We start from the raw sequence: 21,959 nt of genomic DNA, 5'->3' as shown, positions 1-21,959 counted from the left end.
CTCTCTCTTTCCTTTCTCTCTCTCTCTCTCTCTCTCTCTCTCTCTCTCTCTCTCTTTGATAGTCAAAGTCAGAGGTAACATTTCCAGGAGTGTTTCATGTCTAAACATGTATTAGAATAAAATGAACAGTCTTCCATCATTTCAAAAGATGGCAAGAAGGTTTTAAGGTCAAGTGTACTAGTTACTGTTCTTGTGGCACTGACAAAATACCCTACAAGAAGCAGCTTAGGGAGGAGAGGTTTATTTGGGCTTATGCTTTGAAGGGATATAGTTCTTCAGCGGTGGCAGAGGCCTGCAGCAGGCTCTGTGGTCACTGGGAGTGGGGAGTGTGTTCCAGCTGCTTGCCAACATTTCAGTAGATCAGAAAGCAGAGAGGGCAGAAAGTAGGCATGCCCCTCAGAGATCCACTTCTTCCAGTGAAGCCTAAAGGCTTCCTCCCCACCTCCCAAAATAGACCACTGGCTGGAGGCTGAGTGTTCAGACACAGGAGCCTCTGGAACAGGCTCATGTTCAAACCTTTAGCCAAGGTACGCCCAAGTTCTTTCAGGCTACGTGTGTATAGCATACAGAGCCCATAGAATATTACTGTAGGGAATGGCAACCAGCACATAGAAAAAAGAGGCAGCTGTGATGTCTCATGTCTGTTACCCCAGAACACGGGAGACTGAAGCATGTGGAGTGTGAGTGTGAAGCTGGGCTGAGCTACACAGTGGGACCCTGTCAGAACCAAGATCAGAACAAACACCCCAAACAAAGAAAATACAGAAACAAAGAAAAGACAGAGAGGAAGGGAGGGAGGGACGAAGAGAGAGAGGAGGGAGGGAGGGAGGGAGGATAAAGAGAAACAAGAAATAGAGCAAAAAGTCTTGAGTATTTCATAAATGATTTAGAGTTTGTTGTCAAACTCATTTGCCGTAAGTGTATGCATGTGTGTCTTTGTGTGTCTATGCATGTGTGGCAACATCAAAAATCTATTTTTTTTTTAGATTGTTGCACATGGCTAGTTTCTTACTATTAGTCAATACAAAATTTGAAAAGCCTTTTTGTTTGTTTGTTGTTTTTGTTTGTTTGTTTGTTTGTTTTTGAGACAGGGTTTCTCTGTGTAGCCCTGGCTGTCCTGGAACTCACTCTAGACCAGGCTGGCCTTGAACTCAGATATCTGCTTGCCTCTGCCTCCCAAATACTGGGATTAAAGGCGTGCACCACCACTGCCTGGCTTGGAAAGCCTATTTTAATCCAAACCACTGACCTTTTGGGTCATCTCTCTCCACTTAAAGCTTATCAATCACAAGTCTGAAATCTCTTTGATCAACCAAGGCCAGCCCACTCCATCCTTAGGGCCACCACCCTGGCTGAGGTCACCATTATCTCTGCCCTAACTGATTGCCCTGTGGACAGCCTTATCACAGCCATCCATTTTCCACACTGCAGGATCTTCCTAAAGCTTTAAAGTTGATCTCTGTGGCTGGAGGGTAAGCTGAAGGCTCCAATGGAGTGGAGGTGTGTGTGTGTGTGTGTGTGTGTGTGTGTGTGTGTGTGTGGTGGGTGATCAAGGTGTTCTGAGCTGCAATTAGGGGGAAGCAAGACACTCTGGTGTGCTGCTGTATGCCAGCCTTAGATGACAACGATGGGGTGTGTGGCAAAACACTAAAAGAAAGGATATTGTGTAATTCTACCATGACAGAGATAAATAATAGTGAAGTAACCTTGGACATTACACAGTGTAAGGGTGCCTCATTTATGCAAAATCATTACATTTAAAACTGTATTATGATGATGTGAGCATGGCAATTTCAGAGTCAGTTCTCTCTGTCCACCGTTATGTGGGGTCCGGGGATTGAACTCAGGCTGTCAGGCTTGCACAGAGAGCACTTTTACTCTCCAGCACCATCCCACCAGCCCTTATCAAGCTTGTTAGCGTTAGTTTAAAGAAAAAGACAACAAAAGCAGAAACCTAACCTCAGCTAACAACTCCTTCCTGTGAGACTTCTCCCTTGTTTGTAAGCCAAGGAATGTTCTCACTAGCCCCTTACTCCTCCCAGACACAGCACAGGGACAGAGGTGTGTGTGTGTGTGTTCATATGTGTGTAAATGAACATGTGTGCCTTTGCATGCAAAGGCCAGAGGTCAACCTTGGGTATCATTTCTTGGGGATCATCCACCGCTTTTCTTATTGTCCTGCAAGCAAATCAGACAGACTGACAGGCTAGCCCTGGGACAGCCTGTCTCTGACTCCACTGCGCTGGGATTATCATCCCATGCAGCTACATGCAGCTTTTTTTTTTTTTTCATGGATTCCAGACATCAAGCTCTATTGGAATAGCATGGGCTTTCCTGGCTGGACTTGGGAGGATAATGCAGTGGTCTGGCTCTGGGTAAGCTTTAGGAGTGATCTGCCTGGGTTGGGCCTAAGTTGCCTGATCTATAAACCATCAATAACAGTGTTATTTATACTTTAACAGGGTTATGAGTTTTCTCACTTAACAAATAATTACTGGGTACCTGGTATAAGCAAGGCCCTGACTTGGGTGCTTGAGATACACTTATGAACAAAACAAAGTTCTCTGTCTGTACCAATTCTAAAGGAAGAAGGCAGACAGAAGCATAAGGAATGACTTGCCCACAGTGGGCAGGCAAGGTCTATGTTAAATGTATCATTCAATGCTTGGCCCTTAGGGTATGTGATATTTGGGCAACAGGGTTGGGGGAGTCAACCTTCAGGCATGAAAATCATTTCAGCAAAGATACTAAGATGTGTCCTATGGACTTCAGGGAACAAGTAAGGCTGGACAATGGGTGATGGGTGGATGGTGGAGAGGTCATGTGACTTGCGTGTGAAGGACCATAGAGCCTCCAAGGACTTCTACTCTGAATGACATGGGAAGCACGGTAGATTTTGTTTTTGAGATAGGATCTGTTTTAAACAGTTCCACATTGGCCTGGAATTTGCTATTCTTTATTGTGACAATTCTGGAATTCTGATTTCTTTTAAAAAAAAACATAAATATTATAAGAATATGTTTTTGCTTTAATCCCAGGTGTGGGGATCTAGGGCTGCTTTGGACTGTCTGCAGCAGCTGACTATGATTTACCTCATGCTCTAGCAGAGGTGTGATTTTGCCAGCTACAGACAGTTTCTGTGGTGGTGTGACATTTGCAATTCTGGGAACTTTTCAGAGGGTACATAAGTGCTCAGGCCCTGAGAGGTAGGGCTGTTGGTTGTTCAGGGGGGTTGGTTGCAGTTTGTTTGTAACTGTGCTCAAAAAGTAAAGAAATTAGATTTAGGGATCTTTCTCTCTCCTCTATCCTTCTTTCTCACCTATCTCCTGATAGGAGGTGAAACTGGTAGGGATAAAGGGTGGGAAAATAAGAACACAAAGTAGCAAAGACCATCCACAGTCCTCCTGCCTCTGTACTGGGACTCTCAGTATGTCTCATCATGCCTGCTCACAGTAGTGGTTTGAATAGAGGTCCATCTGGAGCCTACTTAGTTTTTTGAGATTACTCGGCATCAGTGCTTAGAATAGACTGTGGGGAGCCAGGACACAGACAGGAAGAAAATTTTGGAAAACCACAAAGATAAGGAGAGGAGTGGTTTGTGTTAGTGTGGCCAGACACCAAGGGAAGCAGATTTTGTGTGTTTTGGGAGATAGAGCCAATAGGATTTCCTGATGGATTGGGATGGGATGGGAGAATGTGATTCTTGATTGTCAGCTTCACTGAATCTGAATCACACAGGGGATGCACCTAGAAGTGCCTTTCAGGGTGTTTCCAGAGAGGAAGGGAGACCTACCCTTAATGGAAGCAGTGACATCCCGTGGACTAGGATCCCAGACACACATTCACACATTCTCCTCTCTCTCTCTCTCTCTCTCTCTCTCTCTCTCTCTCTCTCTCTCTCTCTCTGTCTCTCTCTGTCTCTGTCTCTGTCTCTCTCTGTCTCTGTCTCTGTCTCTGTCTCTCTCTGTATGTTTGTGTATTTATATCTGCTTGCTTTCTGTGCTTTCTGATTACCGGTTGCCTCATGCTTCCCACATGTGCTTTCTCACCATGGTAGACTCTTTCTTCAACTTCTGAAGCAAAACTAGCACTTGCTCCCTAAGTTCCTTCTTGTCATGGCTTTGGTCTACAAGACAGTAACTAATATGGAGACCAGAATCAAGGATAACACCAAGAGTTTCCAACTGAGCCACTGGGAGGGTTGTATTGATACATTTAAAATACTTAGAACATCCTGGGTATGCAGTACTTTTTGTTTGTTTGTTTGTTTGGTTGGTTGGTTTTTTGTTTTTCAAGACAGGGTTTCCCTGTGTAGCCCTGGCTGTCACTCGCAGGCTGGGTTCAAACTCAGAAATCTGCCTGCCTCTGCCTCCCAAGTGCTGAGATTAAAGGTGTGCGCCCCCACTGCCAGGCTGGCATGCAGTACTTGAGACAACTTCATGTCATTCAGCCAATACCATGACCACTTCATCTTCTCTTAAGTGTCTGAGTCTTCTCACCAGCTCATCTCTTTACCTGGAACTCTTGGTCCTCTCCCTGCCCCCTGCTCCCTGGCCCCTGCCCCCTGTCCTTTTCTTGTTTGTCTGCTAAAACACAGCTGCAAACTCCTTCTGAGGGAAACTCCATTGCCTGGACCTTGTTCCCATACCTTCACACAAATACTACATCTCATCTCCACATTTTATATGTATAATCTAGAATAATTGTTAAAGGAGTTTTTAAGGAAGGGCTTTTAGGAGTCAGCCCAAGTTCAGGAACAGCAAATGGTGCCAAAGTAACTTTATCCTCTCTTCCTTCCTAGAGACAGATCTGTAGATGTGGCAAACAGCGCATTTATGATTTACTTCCAAGACATTCTTATGGAGAAGAAAGAGAAATGAAGGGTGGGTCAATAATTCTTTGGGGTGTTTTTATGGCTGATAGAACAAAAACAGATAAACTCTACCAATCTGTAGTCAAACGGAAAACCATAGGCTTCTACACTGAGGCGAATCCAACTGCATATGTTATTTGTTATTGGCATAATAAACTACTGATTTACAGTAATCAAAGCTGAGAATAATGCTCTGAGGAGCACAATTGGACATTAAGCCGACCATCGCCCGAGCCAACAAACGCTGATTCCAAATCTGTCAGAAACTTGTAAGAAAGAAAAACTTTCTCATGAACACCGAGGTAAAATCCTAGCTATTTATCAAGATCCAAGGGGCTTAGTCCAAGAGTGCAGGCCTCGAAAAGCAATCAAATATGACTTGTTAGCACAATAAAGGAGAAGAATGCATGCAATCTCAACAGGTAAGAAATACTTAATAGATTTCAATAGCCATCATGAGACAAAACCTTAGTGGACTATGACTAAAGTGATATGAAATACGTAAAGCTTTGAATAGAAGAAACAATGCTGTATTTATTATAGATAGAGAAATTGCAGAAAGTTCACGGAGTGTCTGCCAACATACTTTCCGAATTAATACTGAGTGTAAAACTGTTGGGTACAAACTAAAGCAACAACAACAACAGCAGCAGCAGCAGCAGCAGCAAACTGTCATTTTTTAAAAATGCACCAGTCTGGTCTCAAAGTCTTAGAGATCTGTCTGCTTCTACCTCTCACGTGCTGGGATGAAAGGCATGTGCCACGAAGCCCAGCTTTAAATTGTTGCATTGTTAAGGAACAATTGTTAACAAATGATGTGCAAAACCTCTAAACTAAAAATACAGAGTGTTGCTAAGAGGAAGCGGACTTACACGATACACTCACAGATCTGGAAATTCTAAGTCAATTCTTCAGAAGAGGACAAGTTGACTCAGAACTATACACAAAGGACCAAAGCACCTGAAGGTCAGGAGAAATGGTGCTTCCATCTATTTATTGTAATGATAGGATACTTATCTGTGGTCTGTGGGTATACAAAGGTACTGGGGCAAACACATCAGTCAGTGGCACAAAACAGGATCCAGAAATACATGTGTGAGTGCGCTCACACACACACACACACACACACACACACACACACACACACACACACACACACACACGGTCTTGATTTATGACAAAGATATTTCCTGACTCGGGGATTGGATGGTCTTCCTCACAAGTGATCCTGGGGTATTTGGATTTCAAAAAGATCCGTCCCTTACTTCCCACCTGAAAGTCATCTGGAGATGGTGTGAAAGGCAAAGCAAATGAAACGTACAGAATAGTTTCAAAAGCTTGGAGGCGGGCAAGATTTCTTCAACAGAATAACAAAAGTAATGCCGTTAGAGAGTTTGGCAATCTGGACTTTACTAGCAAATGGTTACACTAAGAAAATGACCAAGTGGGCGGGGATGGGGGGATGGGGGCAAGTAGCTGAGCTGGCAAAGTGCTTGCTGCACAGATGTGAGGACCTGAGTTCAAAGCCTAGGACTGGTGTGATGTCCATATGGCTGAGCCTAGTGACGTGCACTTGTAATCTCAGCAGTGGAGAGTGGAGACAGGGGGCTTGCTGGCTAGGCAGCCTACACTAATCACTAGTGTGAGACCTTGTTTCAGGAAACAAGGAGGGTGGTTCTGGAGAAACAGCGCTAAGGCTGCTCTCTGGCTTCCACATAAACAGCTATGTGTGGACGTGGGCATGGATGCGCGTCCACAAACTAATCAAGAAACAAGAAAACTTCAGACAAGGAGAAGCTATCCCCACTGCATTTATCTGACAAAAGAGTCAGATCATATTAGGACGCCAATTAATTTGTAGGAGGGAAAAAAAAGTCAAACACTTTAAAAAAAAATGGACAAAGACCTCGCCAGAACAAAAGGGGATATTCAAATGTCAGGTGAGCCTATGAAACAGCGCGCAATATCATTGCTCATTAGAGAAATGCACGTTAAAATGGCAAAGGTGTGTCACTACCCAACCAGAAAGCAAGGAAACAGCAGCATGTGAAGGACAGGTAAAGTGGAGAGCTCTGCCTCAGATTGCCAAGGCAGCAGCAGACACAACCGCACCGAAAACTGATCCATGGTAAACAAGAAAGCCAAGGGCAGCCCTGCTCTGTGACTCAGCCGTTCTGGTCCCAGGACTGATTCCTAAGTGCATTTCCTCAATATGATCTTAACAGTTTGACTTAGAACATAGAAAACTTAGCAACTACCTACAAGCCTATCAACAGAGGGACAAATGATCTTGTATATATCAGAGAACTATATAGCAATAAACAAGATGGATGGCATTTATTTTAGTACCTGGTTAGAGATAAATCTTACAAACACATTGAGGGAAAAAAATAGCCAGGACAGAATGGCACATCCTGTAAGTTTTCATTTACATAAGAGGCAAGAATGGGATATCTAAGTCTGTGGTAATAGATGCCAAAAGAGTGATCATCTTGAAGGGCAAAGATGAGAACACTGGGAAGAAGCGTATAGGGACCCCGCCTGCCCAGCACAGAAGCATAAGGGGACTCCCCTGCCCAGCACATAATTGACAACCCATCCCCCTACCGCCCAGCATAAAATTGGCTCTGAATCTTTTGTTGACTGGCAATGTGCACATTGAGTTTTATAATCAAGATTTCTATATTAAAGTTATGCTAACTCAAAATCAATAAATAAACAGTGTGCCAGATATCTTTAATTTGTGTAGTCTGGAGTGAGATGAGGAAACCCCAAACGAGAATCAACATGTCTAAGTGGAAGGCTTCAAGTTGGGATCTAAAACATAGCTGTTCAGAGCTGGGATAACCTCCAGCAGTTCTCAGTGAAGAGGCCTTAACCAACAGTGAGCTTGTTGGGCTGTGCTGGGCCATCCCTGGCAGGAGCAGAAGCTTGGCCCACTTTCCTGACAGAGCTCCTGCTCAGACTCAGGAAGTGTCCACTGTCATGTGCGATAGAATTACACATCTGTCACTTCGGTGATGGTTTTCAAACATGGACCACAATTTAAGAGCTAAGTTAATTCCCTTGGCTAATTTAGTGGGTTTTTTTTTCTCCTTTTTATTCCGTTGTGCTATAGATTCGACCTAAGCACTCTACCACTGAACTACTATTGAATCAGATTTTCTATCTCCTGAACATGACTGAGGTTGCCATCTTTCAATGACTACATCAGTGTCACCTGCACTGTGTCCTGCTGGTCTCCCCGAACTTGGCTCACACTACTGCCTTGTCTCTCCCACCTATTTCCTTGGAGGCCAGGTAACTCCTCTTATCTAACATGGATTCCCAACAGGCTCTCTCAAAGTGTGGCCGCTGTTTGGAGCCTACAGGCCCTGTGTCTTCTCGGCCTAAAAGAGGCAGGAAGTGGGAGAGGAGTGTGGGCAAGCAGAGTGAGGGAGGTTAAGACTTCCAGGGATGCCATGTCACGTGGGAGGTCACTATTTGAGCACTGCCAACTGGTTTACTGTTAAGCCTGCCAAGTGGGTTGCAGAATGCCACCAATCTATAACGTACTGTGGTTGCCTCTGCCACCAACCCTTCTGATTCCCACATCATCTCACGGCCATGAAGAAGCTCTCCATGGTCCTGTCTGTTTTGCTCCTCGTTATGAGAAACCTTTGACATATTCACTTGTTAGATTCTAGTCAAGTAGGTTTGAGAGTTTTGTCACTTCAGTTATTCCAATGTCTCTCTGCTTGTGGTTATTTTACATATATGATCACTGTTATCTGTGTAAAGATTTGTGCCAACTATAGCTTATACTTTGGGGTAGAAAACCATACACTTAGACCTTCTATTAGCCCTGCACCTCACAGCAAGGGCCCTTCCCGAGTTGAGAGGGGCCCTGGGACTGGTCAAACCCTCTCTCCTGTGTGACTTTCTCAACAGCTCTTTGCAGGGCCCCTGAGTAAGATAGCACTAGAGATGGATAAGGGTGTCCCTGACACAGCGGCTGTTGTGCTTGGCTGGGACAACGTTTTCCTTAGGGACCTGAGAGAGGACTTGTCCCAGAATTTGAAGTTTTGAATGGCTGTGTGGGATGTGGTAAGATTCCAAGGTGATCTGTCTATGTCAAACAGCTAATCAACTATGTCTTTGCTAATCAGCCGGCCTAATGTCACCCATATAGATTCAGAGAAGTCAAAAGACAGACAGGTCACACAGCTAAAAATCAGTTTACAGTTTAAACCAAGGCTTTCACCTCACTGATAGGCAACTGTTAAGAAGAGGGGGGATGTGGGAAGAATGGGAATGGTAGAAAATAGAAACAAGGGTGGGAGAGAATGAGGGTCAGCTCTCGCCTGTACAATGACTTATCCGACGGTTAACATCAGCTGTCAACCTGACAGGGGCTAGGGTCATATAGGAGGCAAACCTCTGAGCATGGTTGGGAGGGAGTTTCTAGACTGGGTTGACTGAAGTGGAAGACCCACCCTAAATCCAGGAGGCACCATTCTATGAAACAAAGTCTTACACTGCATAAAAAGGAAAGTGAGTGAATTGCCATCAGATGCGATGTGGCTGGCTTCCTCAAGCTCTTTCATTCGTGCCCCCACCCCTCCCCCCACCCACCCAACTCCCACTTCTCTCCCCCTCTTCCCTCATGCACGCTTGCTTCTGGGGCTCATTTACAATTCATCCCCCAAACTCTAGACATTCGCCTCCTGTTTGACACATTGGTATCTATTTCCACCACCATAAAGCTCAGGGAAAGAAAGCATAATTACAGAAATAAGATTTTACTCATTATTTTTTTAAAAAAATAAACTTGATTTCCTGCTATGCCAAGAGTCTAGTAGCACTCAAGATACAAGACAGGTGAGATGGGTCAGCGGGAAGGGCACTGGTTGCCAGGTCTGATGTCCCAAGTCAATCCCTGAAACTCACATGTTGGAAGGAAAGCACTAACTCCTGCAAACTGTCCTCTGCCCTTCACATGTGCACCGTGGGAACCTCCTCCATGCCTCCTCCCACAGACAGATACATGTAAATAGGAAGAACGTTTGAAGACCAAAGATATAAAGTCATTTCAACAACATTTTGAAATTTACAAAGACGTGTTGTGAGGCAAAGAAAACCTTGAGCATCCAAATCGATGGCTCGGAGCCCTGGCCGTTCCTGCATCCTGGGGCCTCACAGACTCTCAGGCCCTAGAAAGATGATGTCCAAGTGTGAACCAACCCATCATGCTGTGAAAACCCGTGCAATGGCCGTCTCCAAGACCAGCTGTGTCTCTGCTAAAGCAATGAGTTGGGAAGCTCACAGGCCACAGGTAGGGCCACCCGGTATGATTTCACCCAGGATGCCCAGTGCGTTGTGCTTTGCCAAGTGTGTCACATAAAACAAAAGGCCTGCTGTAAAAAAAAGAGAGTGAGCCAAACAGACAAGGTTGCTCCTGCACATTTTGGGGTGCTCATTGGTCTTACTGGATGTTTGAGCTGTCAGGAAGAACTGCCTTGCTCTGGGCCTATCATGTGGGTTGACCTTTATTTATTATTATTAATTATTATTATTAATAATAATTATTATTAATTTCTTTCTTACTGACTCTATAGTCCAGAATGGCTTCAAACTCAGAGATCTACCTACATCTGCCTCCTGAGGGACCAGAGGTATGCATCACTACACCTGGCTGGGTTGAACTTTCCTAAGAAATGTCCAAGGAGAGTTGAGTGGAGGGAGGAAAAAGAAAGAAGGAAAGGGGGGGGGGGAAACCAAGTTTTTCAGGCTTAGCCAAAGAGACAAGAGCTTCCTTAGGGCATATGTGGCAACTGTTCTCACCACAGGAATCTGAGAGTCTGTTTCCTAGCCGCTTCCTTTGAGGGACAGACAGGGACCAGGAGCAAATGGATGGATTTGTCAAAACTGTGGGAGGAAAGGTACCAGTTTTTCGGGTAAAGACAGGTTAAAGAGAGCAATGTTATGGTAAATGGACTAGAACGGGATCCCCAAGGCTCCAGCACAGGTGGGTCTGACCTGCTGGTGGCTGTGAATGGAGTTTTCTGGACAGTTAGCACTTCAAGGAACTGCTGCCCTCTGGGTTTCTCTGAACACTGTGCCACTTTGATATAAAAGGATAAAGTCACCAGGGACTAATTTGCCTCCTGCCTTTAGCCATCTCTGCGGCCACGTTGTGGTCTCATGGTGATTGGGCCTTGGGAGTGTGACAACCGCAGGATAAGTGGATGATGGGGTCTATTGAGAGGCTAAATCTAGGGCCACCAGGGCCCTCAGGGCTTATGGTCCAAGATAAAACCTCTCACCGAATCAATCACATGGCTTTAGATGAGATGGATGTGATTCAACCTGTCCCTAGAGAGGTGGTCTCTGAGCTGTTCATAAGGTCCAAGGGCTGGTACTCACCCATCCAAACATGCAATGGCCTTACTTCCCTCCTCTGCTCTATATCCAAGCTGCCAAGACAGGAACCAGTGTGTCTATAGCTCTAGCTCTTCATGCTACCATTTTGGGTGAGAACTCATGGCACCAGGGTATCATGGTAGATGATCGAACCCATCTCCTTCATGTCCCTGTCCAACTGGACCATCCAAACATAGGCTAAAGACCAGTGAACCTCATCACCCTTCCCAAGAAATAATTCCATCACTAGTTGTGGACATTTCTGCCACAACTAGTGGTCTCAGCTCCAGTTTCCATTGAAATTCAAAACAAAACAAGCCACCCTCAAGTTCAAGATAGCCAAGAAGAAGGAGTTAAAAATATTTAAACAAAAATTCCAAAGATTCAAGCTGCTGGGATGATGGAGGGTCTACAGATTCTAAGAAGATTGGTCATCATTGGGCTTAATGATCATCTCTGGGTTCAAGGGTTAGTGGAGCCATCTCAGGAAGTACCAGGAGGGCCAACAGAGGTGGAGGGATAAGAACAAGATGGAGCCAAGACATGCCTCACAAAAAGAGCTGAGGGAAACTGTGACCTGAGAGTTGTCACTTTTGAGTCTGGACCTTTGTAATCTATTCAGCCCAGGATTTTAGAGTTTGGGAAAAAAAAGTTATGGCCCCAACCTCTTCTTACAAGACAGACTCTCTACATATGGCTCAGCCAGGCTTTGAACTTCAATCTCCTGAGTTTAGGAATTCTAAGCCTGCGCCTCCATGCCCAGCTGAAATAAAATACTTCACTCAATGATTTTTTTTATTCAATATTTACTCAGAACTGATGTGTGTTAGAGTCCCCTGTCATGTCACCTCAGCTCCATGGGTCCCTCCCAGCGCTTCACACAACCACGCTCTACCAGCTTGTCCTTGAAGCTACATGACTCAAAAATGGGATGTGTGAGCAGCAGTGGGCTCTCAACGGTGGAAAATGAAGCTATGTGTTATTTAAGTTCCTTTTCATTTAATGCATCAAACTAATATGCCGAAGTGTTTCTGTATCACAAGGGACCTCTTGGTAGACGCTTGCATGGAGTAAGCGTTTAATGTTTACCGAGTGAATGTATAATGAAGCTGAACACTTAAGTAAACATGGCTTATTAAAGGGAAGGAGGCATGGTGTCGGTCCGGGAAAGCAGGCCTCACTAATCTCCTTGAGTTCTTTGAGCAGATAAATAAGCATATGGAAAAGAGGGAACCACAGAACCCGGTTTAATTTGACTTTCAGAAACCTGTGAGAAAATCCCACTCGAATGACTGTGTGTTTTTTTGTTTTTAAAGTGAGTCACCAGGGTTGTTTTTATCATGAATATGGAATTGCTTTAAAGACCATAAACAAAGCTGAAGATAAGCAGAGTCATCCCAGATGGAAAATTAACTTCAGGGTTTCCTAGAGATTTAATCTACAATGGGTCTTTAAAAATGACCTTGCTGGGGAGGAGATGGGGGCTCCCCGGGTTCAGGCACCCCTCCTACTGCAGAGACGATCGATCGATCCGGCCTGTGAACATTTGACTATTCTACCTGAATTCAGAAGACTTGTATTACTTATCTTTCTCATTGCTGTTGCCAAATACCTGACCCGAGATAACTTACTCTTACTGACCTGTTCTTCCTCATGGTGTAATGTAAACTATATCATGGTGAGGAAGCCGTGGTAGTGATAGCAGCTCACTGTGCTGCGCCAGGAGCATGAAGCTACTGGTTCATACCTTGGTAGACCAGAAGCTGAGACAGATAGCATTCTCCAGGGACCCACTGCCTCCATCCAGGACTGCTCTCCCAATTCTAAAAATTCTACAGCCTTCTAAAGCAGTAGCATCATCTGGGGAGCAAGTCATCAAACACGTGGGCACACTGGGAGGCGTTTCCCAGGCAAACCGTAACAGTCACTAGGTGTTTGGACCATAAAGGGGGTGTAGAAAAAAACAGACCTTAGGTTTGAAAAATAAATCACCGAGTCAGGACAAAAGCCAGAAGTCCCAGATGGGCTCAGTAATAAAGATAAATGATGCAGGTGACCGAGAGTCTGCTTCTGGGAAGGAACATGTGGGGGGAGGCTGGGAAGGCTTTCTGGAGGAGGTAGAATCTGATAGCCTTGGAGAGCAGCTGGGTTTTGCACAGGTGCTGAGGAGGTGAAGCGCTGAAAACAGGCAATGGGTACCGAGCAAGTGTTGGACCTGCCACACACCGCGCAGGGCCACAGCTTGTATGAGCCATACCATCTAACTTAACAACAGCCTAGTAAGGTAGCTTGCCACAGCTTGTATGAGCCATACCATCTAACTTAACAACAGCCTAGTAAGGTAGCTTGTATATCCCCAGTTTCCAAAGGAGGAACAAGAGGCTTTAGGAAGGTTAGAGCTCACCTTGCTAAGAAGCACAACCCCTGTTATTATGTTACCTCTTATTGTAGGAACTATCAGCATGTGCAAAGATCCGGGGGCAGGCTGGGAGACTAGGGAAAGACTAGAGAGGCCGGGATGACTGGAAGGACACCTTATATTAGAGAGATTGGGTTGGGACATGGGAATTGTCTGAGTTACAGATGCTCGTCCATTTTGCAGGAAGACCTAAAACCTGAGCTCTTCCTCCCTTGCTGGATGCAAGGGGATGCTGGGCCTTAGCCTGGAATTTGGGGCCCATGACCTAGTTTGGGGGAAGGAAATTAAAGAGGACCAAAAAAAAATAGTGTGGGAGAGAAGCTGACAGAGGCCAAGGGCAACTTTATTTAGTGGTCTCTGCTACAACAGTTCATTGGATCTGTTTGCATCACACATGCCCATCAGAGAGCAGCCTTCTTTGGGGCCAGCTCTCCTGCCCAGAGACTGTCTCAGGTGTGGTGGGAAGTCACATAGAGACTCACGACTCTGGTGCCCATGTCACCTTCAGGGGCTCAGGTGGGCTCAGGAAGCACTACAGGAGCCTGGAGACCCTTGTTGTCTGTTTGGGTGTGACTTGGTGGTTTGTGCTCTTGGACAGATATCCTCTTAACTTGCAAGCCTGGCTGAAGCATCAGGCTCAGTCTTTCAGATCCCAGCAGGCCAGAGCTTGCCAAGGGTCTTTGGGTGGAAGAACGATCATTCTCAGAGCAGCAGGGAGCAGCTAAGCTACTGTGACTCCTTTAGCCACTCCAAGGACACAGAGGCAGGATGCCAAGTGGTCACCTTTCTCTAGTGCCATGTAGGGTGTGGAGCTGGACACTGTTTGGGGCTAGAAGATGAGCTCATTTGGGGCTGAGAGTGAGTGGTTACTCTGTTTAGCTTTGATGTGTAGAAATGTTACCAGAGACTCCGATTGTGGTAGAGAAGTACAGAGAGGACTGGCCTTGAAATGGGAGGTGGCCTTCATTCCTCTGCCCATCCTCAAGGTAGTTTGTGACTAGGCTGGCCATGTAACCTTTGTGGGTCCCAGTTTCCTTGTCTGTGAAATGGACAGGCTCACTGTATCAATCTTATAATTTTCATGTTATGTGTATGAGTGCCTGCATGTTTGTCCAGCACCACATGGGTAGAGTGCCGGCACAGGCCAGAAGTTGGCATTAGAGCCCCTAGAACTGGAATCACAGGGAAATGCACACTGACCTGTGGGTGCTGAAAGCCACGCCCAGTTCCTCTGCAAGAGCAGCAAGTGCTTTGAAGAGCTGAGTCTGTCTGCCTCTCATGTCTTCTTAGGATGATCAAAAACCCACCCTAGATTGCTCACCCAGTAGAGAAAGCAGAGGATGCCTATTGTTTTACGGTTTCATCTCAAGCATGGCACAGCCTTAAGTAAGTTTTCCCACCTGAACTCTGGATGGCCCTGGTGTGCCGCTGTGCGAGCTTTGCATGTGTGCTGCAAAGGTTTCCTCTGGTCTGCTTCCTTCACAAGACCTGAGGTCAAGACACTGTCTTCTTCCTCTCTACAATCAGCGTCCTTGCTGTGCCTGTCCTGTGGCAGGTGTGCCCAGGGTTGCCATGGTCATCAAGCGAATGCATGCATTATTTACTATCTCTGCAAGAGATGTGAGTGAAACTTGGGGCTGCGGCGATGACTCGGTTGCTAACATGCTTGCTGTGTATGTGTGAGAACCTGTGTTTGGATCCACAGGCCCTGTAAAGTCAGATTCAGCAGCACATGTCTTCAGTCCCAGCGTTTCTACAAGATGGAAGGTGAAGGCAGAATTCCTACAAGTTCACTGCCAGCTAGTATGGTGTATGCAGCAGCAAATGACAAGCGCTTCCGTTTTAAATAAGGTGGAAGGCAAGAATAGACAGATGCCTGGGGTTGTCCTCTGATCTCTACATCTCTCTACACACTCTGTAGCCTGCAGGCACCCACACTCATACACTTAAGCATGCACGTGCGCTGTCTCTCTGTCTCTCTCTGTCTCTCCCTCTCTTACACACACACACAGTTTTTAATTTGACCAGGAAAGAGATGGCTGATACTGTGGTTGTCGAAATTTGCACAAGCATCTGTTTATCAACTCACCTGAGACTCTCTAAGAACCAACACGAAGATCACTAACCTCCTTTGTTAGAGTTTCTGTCTTCTCACTGTGAGGAAATGTGGGCAGCACTAAGCACCACGGCTTCTTCCATTTGGAATTTGATCATCAGAGGTAAAAGGCAGGAGAAGAGGGCTGGAGACTTGAACTGGCATGGGGGTCCTCTGCAGACTCCTGCTGTTAATCCGTGGGGGCTAATTTCCCTACTGATATTGTTTATCTTTCTTCTGGAGCTTACATGATTCCTAAGAAAGATGTAAGCACAGGACCCTCAAAGCTTGCTCTCCCGCTGCTATTTATTAACCTTGCTTGGTATTTCTCAGTCACATGGCCCGTGCCCCGTGGCTCCTCTAGCTTTGAACACAGCTTTAGCCAACTCCCCTGGCTGTAGCATTTCTACCAGCGCCAATTTCTCTTCTGCTCTAGTTTTCTTGGAATGTTTCCTAGGTATAAATGCCAACTTTGCAGCCGTTGTGGGCATTTCTCAGGAACTCTTTTAGAAGTTTTGAGGGAAGCAGACCTCAGCCCCGTAGAAGCTACTTAATTTGCTTCTTGTTTGTGGTGGTTTGAATGAGAATTACCCCCACACACACACACATCAGAGGCTCAGATATTTGAACACTTGGCTCCCTTTGTGAAATCTTCCTAGAAGGAAGTATGTCACCGGGAAAGGACTTCCACTATTTGTAGGATCACCTCACTTCCTGCTTTCTCTCTGCTTCCTGCTTCTGTTTGAGGATGTCAGTTCTCAATCTCCCTATCTGGCCACTGTGTCTGCTGCTTGCCGCCATGCTTCCCTGCCAAGATGGACTCTAATCTCTCTGGAACTGTAAGCTGAAATAAGCTCTTTCTTCTATAAATTGCTCTTGAACATGGTGTTTTATCACAGTAGCAGCAACAACAGAAAAATAACTAATATCCTTGTTGGTGTGCTAAGCACCCTGACCAAAAGCACTTTAGGGAGGAAAGGGTTTATTTCCATTTACAGCTGCCACTATCAATGAGAGTCAGGGCAGGACGTCAAGGCAGGAATGTGGAAGCAGGAGCTGAGGCAGAGAGAGACCGTGGGGGACATTGCTTGCTGGCTTGCTTCCAAGTCCATGTCTACCTACCTTTCTTATATAATCCAGTCTAGGAATGAAACTGCCCACAGCAGGTTGGGACATCTAACATCAACTAACAATCAAGAAAATGCCCCCACGGACACGCCCATGGGTCAATCTGATAGAGGCAAGTTTTCTACCGAGGTTCCCTTTTCCTAAGTGTGTCAGACTGTCAACCGAGGTTACCTGTCACAAGCCACCCCTCCATACTCATATTCATAAGGATTGCGCAGAGAGGAAACCACATACCATTCGGTTGGAAAAGTTACTGAAGTTCTCAACCAACACCTGCTTGATCATGTCTGGCTCTGAGATGACAACGTGCATCCGACGGCCAAGATAGTACCTAGGAGGGGACAAACAAAACTGCTTTAAAATGTAACGTTGATATCACCCACTCCTTCTACCTCCCAGAAGAACTCATGGGGGTTGAGGATGAAGGGTGGATGCTAAGGGGGGAATTAATACATAGAGATTGGAGAGCACAGGCTCCCATGGTATAAGCAATTGTAGATCTGTGGTAAAGTGCCACCAAAGCTCTTCCCATCAACACTTGTGGACTGCCACCTCGTCCCAGAACTGGAAAGTTAGATGAAACACAGTCCCTGACTCAGGCAGCTTAGGAAAGACAGGTCAATAAATGTCAACACCCTAACGAGGGCTCCCGAGATCCAGCAGTAAAATGGAGGGGAAATGGCCGAGTTTTCCAAACGTGAGAGATCTGCATTTTAGAACAAAGACATTTATACTAATTCTACACTAGAAGAATAAGCAGATGTTTGTGAGACTGTGGGGATACTTAATCCTGCTTCAGGAAGCCTGAACTTTGTACAGGAAGTTCAGCAGATAGAGCATCTGAGAAGCCTCAGCCAGTCACCTGATGCTGGTGAGCTCTGGCCAGGGGAAGTGCTTTACAGATGCGGTTTATCTTTATGGACACAGAAGGACCTAACCCACCAAGACCCAGTCCCTGCCTCCAGGGGAGGGGGGGAGACTTCATCTGATGGGGGTAACAGAATGGCAGTTAGCACACAGCAGGATGTTCTGGCTGGTGTGAGATCAGAGGGGACTCCTAGGTCAGTGTCTGGGGTGGGGGGTGGGGGTGACATGAAGAATTCCCAGAGATGGTTCCCAAACTGAGTTTCTGAAGATGAGCCTGAGTTGGTCCAAGTAGTTGGATAGAGTAGATGTGTGAATGGGCAAAGGAGTCAGCGTTAGCACTGGGTCAGGCCCCCTTCTGCTTGCTTAAGTACCACTGTGAGTAACTAGAAACCAACTGTTAACAGTGAAGTTGAGTAATTATGGGGACACCAGGCATGCTTCCAGTGTGTGAGATGACATGTTCCTGGGTGTAACTGGCTGAGCACCATGGGTCAGACTTTAGAAGGGATGTAACATTACACACACACACACAAAAGCAGCTGAGTTTGCTCTAGTATTCTGACTCAGCTTTCGTGAGCCAAAATGGTGTTCATTTTAAAATCATTTTCCCTACCACCAAATAGGGGAAATATAAGAAGAGAGGGCCTGGTGAGGTGGCCCAATTGGCAAAGTACCTTTCACATAAGCACAACTGCGATGTGAACACCGGTCCCCAGCATTTATGTAAAGAAAGCTGGGCGTGGCAGTGCACCTCTGGAACCCTAGGGCTGGGAGAGTGGTGTGGAGACAGTTGGATTCTGAGAATCACAGGCCAGCCAGCTGTGAGCCCCAGGCCCAGTGAAAGACCGTGTCTCAAACAGTAAAATGGGGAGTAATTAAGGCTGAAGCCCAGAATTGGCCTGTGGTTTCCACATGCTTGCACACACATGTGCACCCACATGCACACGTGCACGACACTTGAGTGAGCCGCACAATAGAACACATGTGCACACACACTTTTTTTTTTTTTTTTTTTTTTTTTTTTTTTTTTAGGAAAAAAGATTTATCTGGTTCCTATTAGGTACTCAGAAAATATGCAACCATGCAATCCTATTTTACAAAATTGTTAGGGAAGTCTGCAAACCACAGGAATTCAACAGATGTGGTGCACAGAAGGGGAGACCACCAACTAGTTGTACTGTTTTTAACCAAGAATACTGAGAATAACCCAGCCGAGCCATAAACCAACACTTTTCTAAACTCTGTGGCAGGTGTCACAGAGTCTTCGGGGAACTAGAGCAAGCTACAGATGCCCAGCTGAGAAGAACAAACACTTACAGGACGCTGTCTACATTAAGGAGGGTCCAGACCCTTCACCTCTACCCAAAGCAGGGCTTCTCAGACTTAAAGTGTGCATAAAATCACCTTCATCTGAAGAAATTTTAGCTGATGAAAAAGTCCCAATTTGAAAAAAGATTATAAAAATTCAAGAAAAAAAAAAAAAGGAGCCAAATGGACCTCAGATAGGGTAAACACACACCAAGGCATGTCACAACTGAGCTTCCGGGAGAAAGGTGCTATAAAGAAAGAAGAAACATCTTTAAAAGGGCCCCTTGCGGGGATATTAAATCAAAGGACAGCAAATTTCTCAGCAGGAATCATGGAGACTGACCCTCACAAGATAGGTGGCTAGGTAAGAGAGCTTGTGCAAACGTGAGGTCTGAGTTCAGTTCTCAGAACCCATCATGAAGCTGGATACGTCAGTGTTTCGATAACCCTAGTATGTGGAGACAGGGGGATGGCTGGGTGGCTTAGCTCTAGGTTCCGTGAGAGATCCTGTCATAAGAGAATAAGATGGGGGAGTGACAGCAAGATACTTGTGGCCCTCCTACAGTTTCTGTATACACAGGTGCATGCACCTACACATATATGAACAATACACAAAGCAGGGGAGAGAAGGAGCGGGGAGGGGAGGGAGGGAGAGGAAGAGAGAAACAGACAGAAAGACCCCGGAAACTAGAGGACTGGAGTGGACTTGCTCAATACTGAAATTAAGTTCAGATTCCCAGCATCCATGCAGAAAAACATCTGGGCATGATGGTGCATACCTGTAATCTAACACTGAAGAGGAGGAGACAGGAGAACCCTTGTCAATCTTGTCAATCAGTGAGCTCCAATTTCAGTGAAAGACAGTCTCAAAGTACAAAGTTGAGAGAGATAGAGGACGCCATGCAGCATTGATCTCTGACTGCCACACACATGAGCACACGTGTGCATGTGTGCAGACATGTATATACACATGCACAAACATGGACATATACACAGGTCAAAATCATGGAGGTCAGAAGGAATTGGTACATTGTCAAGTGGTACAAGCAAAGAATTTTCCATTATCTCTTTGGTGGATTTCAGGAAACAGGTTTTAAAAAGCATTTTAAGAACCGAGACTAAGAGTTTATCACTAGCAGATGTACTCTCAAAGGAAGACTGAAGAAGGTTATCCAGTGAGAAGTGAAATGATAACAGAATAAACTTCCCAAAACAAAGACCACAGAATGGGTAAAAGGTAACAGGCTGTCCCTCTGGCCCACACACTTCGTAAAGTATGTTTGATGGCTAAAGCAAGAGCTGAAGTGTCAACTTTGGTCAGAGTACTTGGAGGGGAAGCTAGAGACAGTTACATTCTGAAGTAAAGAGGGAAGGTTTTCACATGGCACCCAAAGTGCCAAGGTAGCCACACCCATAGACCAAGATCAATTACGTATGCATAGTTATGCAACTACTAAGAACAAGACACAAAATGATAAAAATATTTAATAAATCAAGAGTAGGGAGTGTGGTAGCTCAGCCTTTGGGTGTACTTGCTGCTCTTGTGGAGGATCGGGTGTTGGTTCTCGCACCCACATGGCAGCTCACACCCACCTGTAGTCTGATGCCCACCTGTATGGACCCTCGTTCAAATGCCCACATACTGGACAAAGGAAGAACTGCATAAGGGGACAGAAGGATAGGAAAGGGAGTGGCAGCTGACTGAAAAAGTGTGCATGAAAATGCTGTCTTGGATCCATTGCTTTCCATGTTGATAAAAACACTACTAATAAAATAAAAGTATGGGAAAACAGTCCGAATGGTCCTATGACCTCAAAAATGGAATTCATATTTTTAAATTTCCTGAACCTCCAGGCCCAGATGGTTTTAGTAGAAAACTCTTCTGATCATTTACAAACAAGTAACAATGACTCTTGGCAATTTCTTCTAGAAAGTAAAAGCTTGAAACATGGCTCAGCGTCACCTCCAAAGGTGGTAGGTATTATCTTAATACCCAGATGAAGACAGCAAAGGAGAGCTGCATGGCCTCGCATCTTGTGTGTCTTAGACACAAAAATCTTCAACAAATCAAACCCAGCAATGTGTAAAAATACTCACACACCACAGCAGCTGTCATCTTTGTTCTTAACCAACATCCACTTTCCTTTACCAAAATTCCTTCTTAATTAAATCCCAATTTTGTCTCATTAAAGAAGAAAGAAAGAAAACTGGGCCAGCAAAATGGCTCAACAAGTCTGATGACCTGAGTTCAATCCACAGGATTTACATAATGAAAGGAGAGAATCGTCTCTCATAGTTGACCTCTACAGGTTTGCACACATAGTTCAGCACATGTATGCATGCATGTACACACACAAGGACACACGCATACACACACATAAGCAGGCATGCACACACACATGCACACACACTCACATGCACACATGTATTAGTTATTTTTCTACTGCTGTGATGAGACATTATGACCGAGGCAATTCATACAAGAAGGAACTTAGTTTGGCTCATGGTTCCAGATGGATAAGCGTTCATCATGGCATGAAAGCCAGAGCAGGAGGCTGAGAGCTCACATCCTCACCTGAGAGCACAAAGCAGGGCGAGCTAACCAGAAGTGGTGGAAAGATTTAAACTTTTAATTTCCCGTCCCCAACCAGTGATGTATTGCCTCCAGCAAGACCCCATCTCCTAAGCCTCACCAAACAGCACCACCACCTAAGCCTACAGGAAATCCCATCCAAGCGACTATAGTACGGATGACTTTTTTGAACGTTTAGAGAAAATCCACACAGAACCAACCTACCATGGAACCTAGTGGAAGAATATTTTCCTAGCTCATGAGGTCCTAGATCTAGTTCCTATCAAAATAAAAC

General features: G+C 45.4%; 1 protein-coding gene across 2 annotated transcripts in view; it reads right to left on the bottom strand.

The window, feature by feature from the left end:
• Positions 1-21,959, bottom strand: part of Tbxas1 (thromboxane A synthase 1) — a 168,681-nt gene that overhangs the window by 88,274 nt on the left and 58,448 nt on the right. For both annotated transcript variants that reach the window (XM_021165134.1, XM_029478679.1), the window contains exon 4: positions 17,152-17,248. In XM_021165134.1, coding sequence (XP_021020793.1) covers positions 17,152-17,248 — 97 coding nt within the window. The remainder of the gene's footprint in view (positions 1-17,151; positions 17,249-21,959) is intronic.

The sequence above is a fragment of the Mus caroli genome, chromosome 6, assembly GCF_900094665.2.
Source record: "Mus caroli chromosome 6, CAROLI_EIJ_v1.1, whole genome shotgun sequence".
In the NCBI taxonomy this organism is placed as follows: domain Eukaryota; kingdom Metazoa; phylum Chordata; class Mammalia; order Rodentia; family Muridae; genus Mus; species Mus caroli.
Note: the sequence above shows the minus strand (reverse complement) of the source record. Positions and strands in the feature narration are given on the sequence as shown.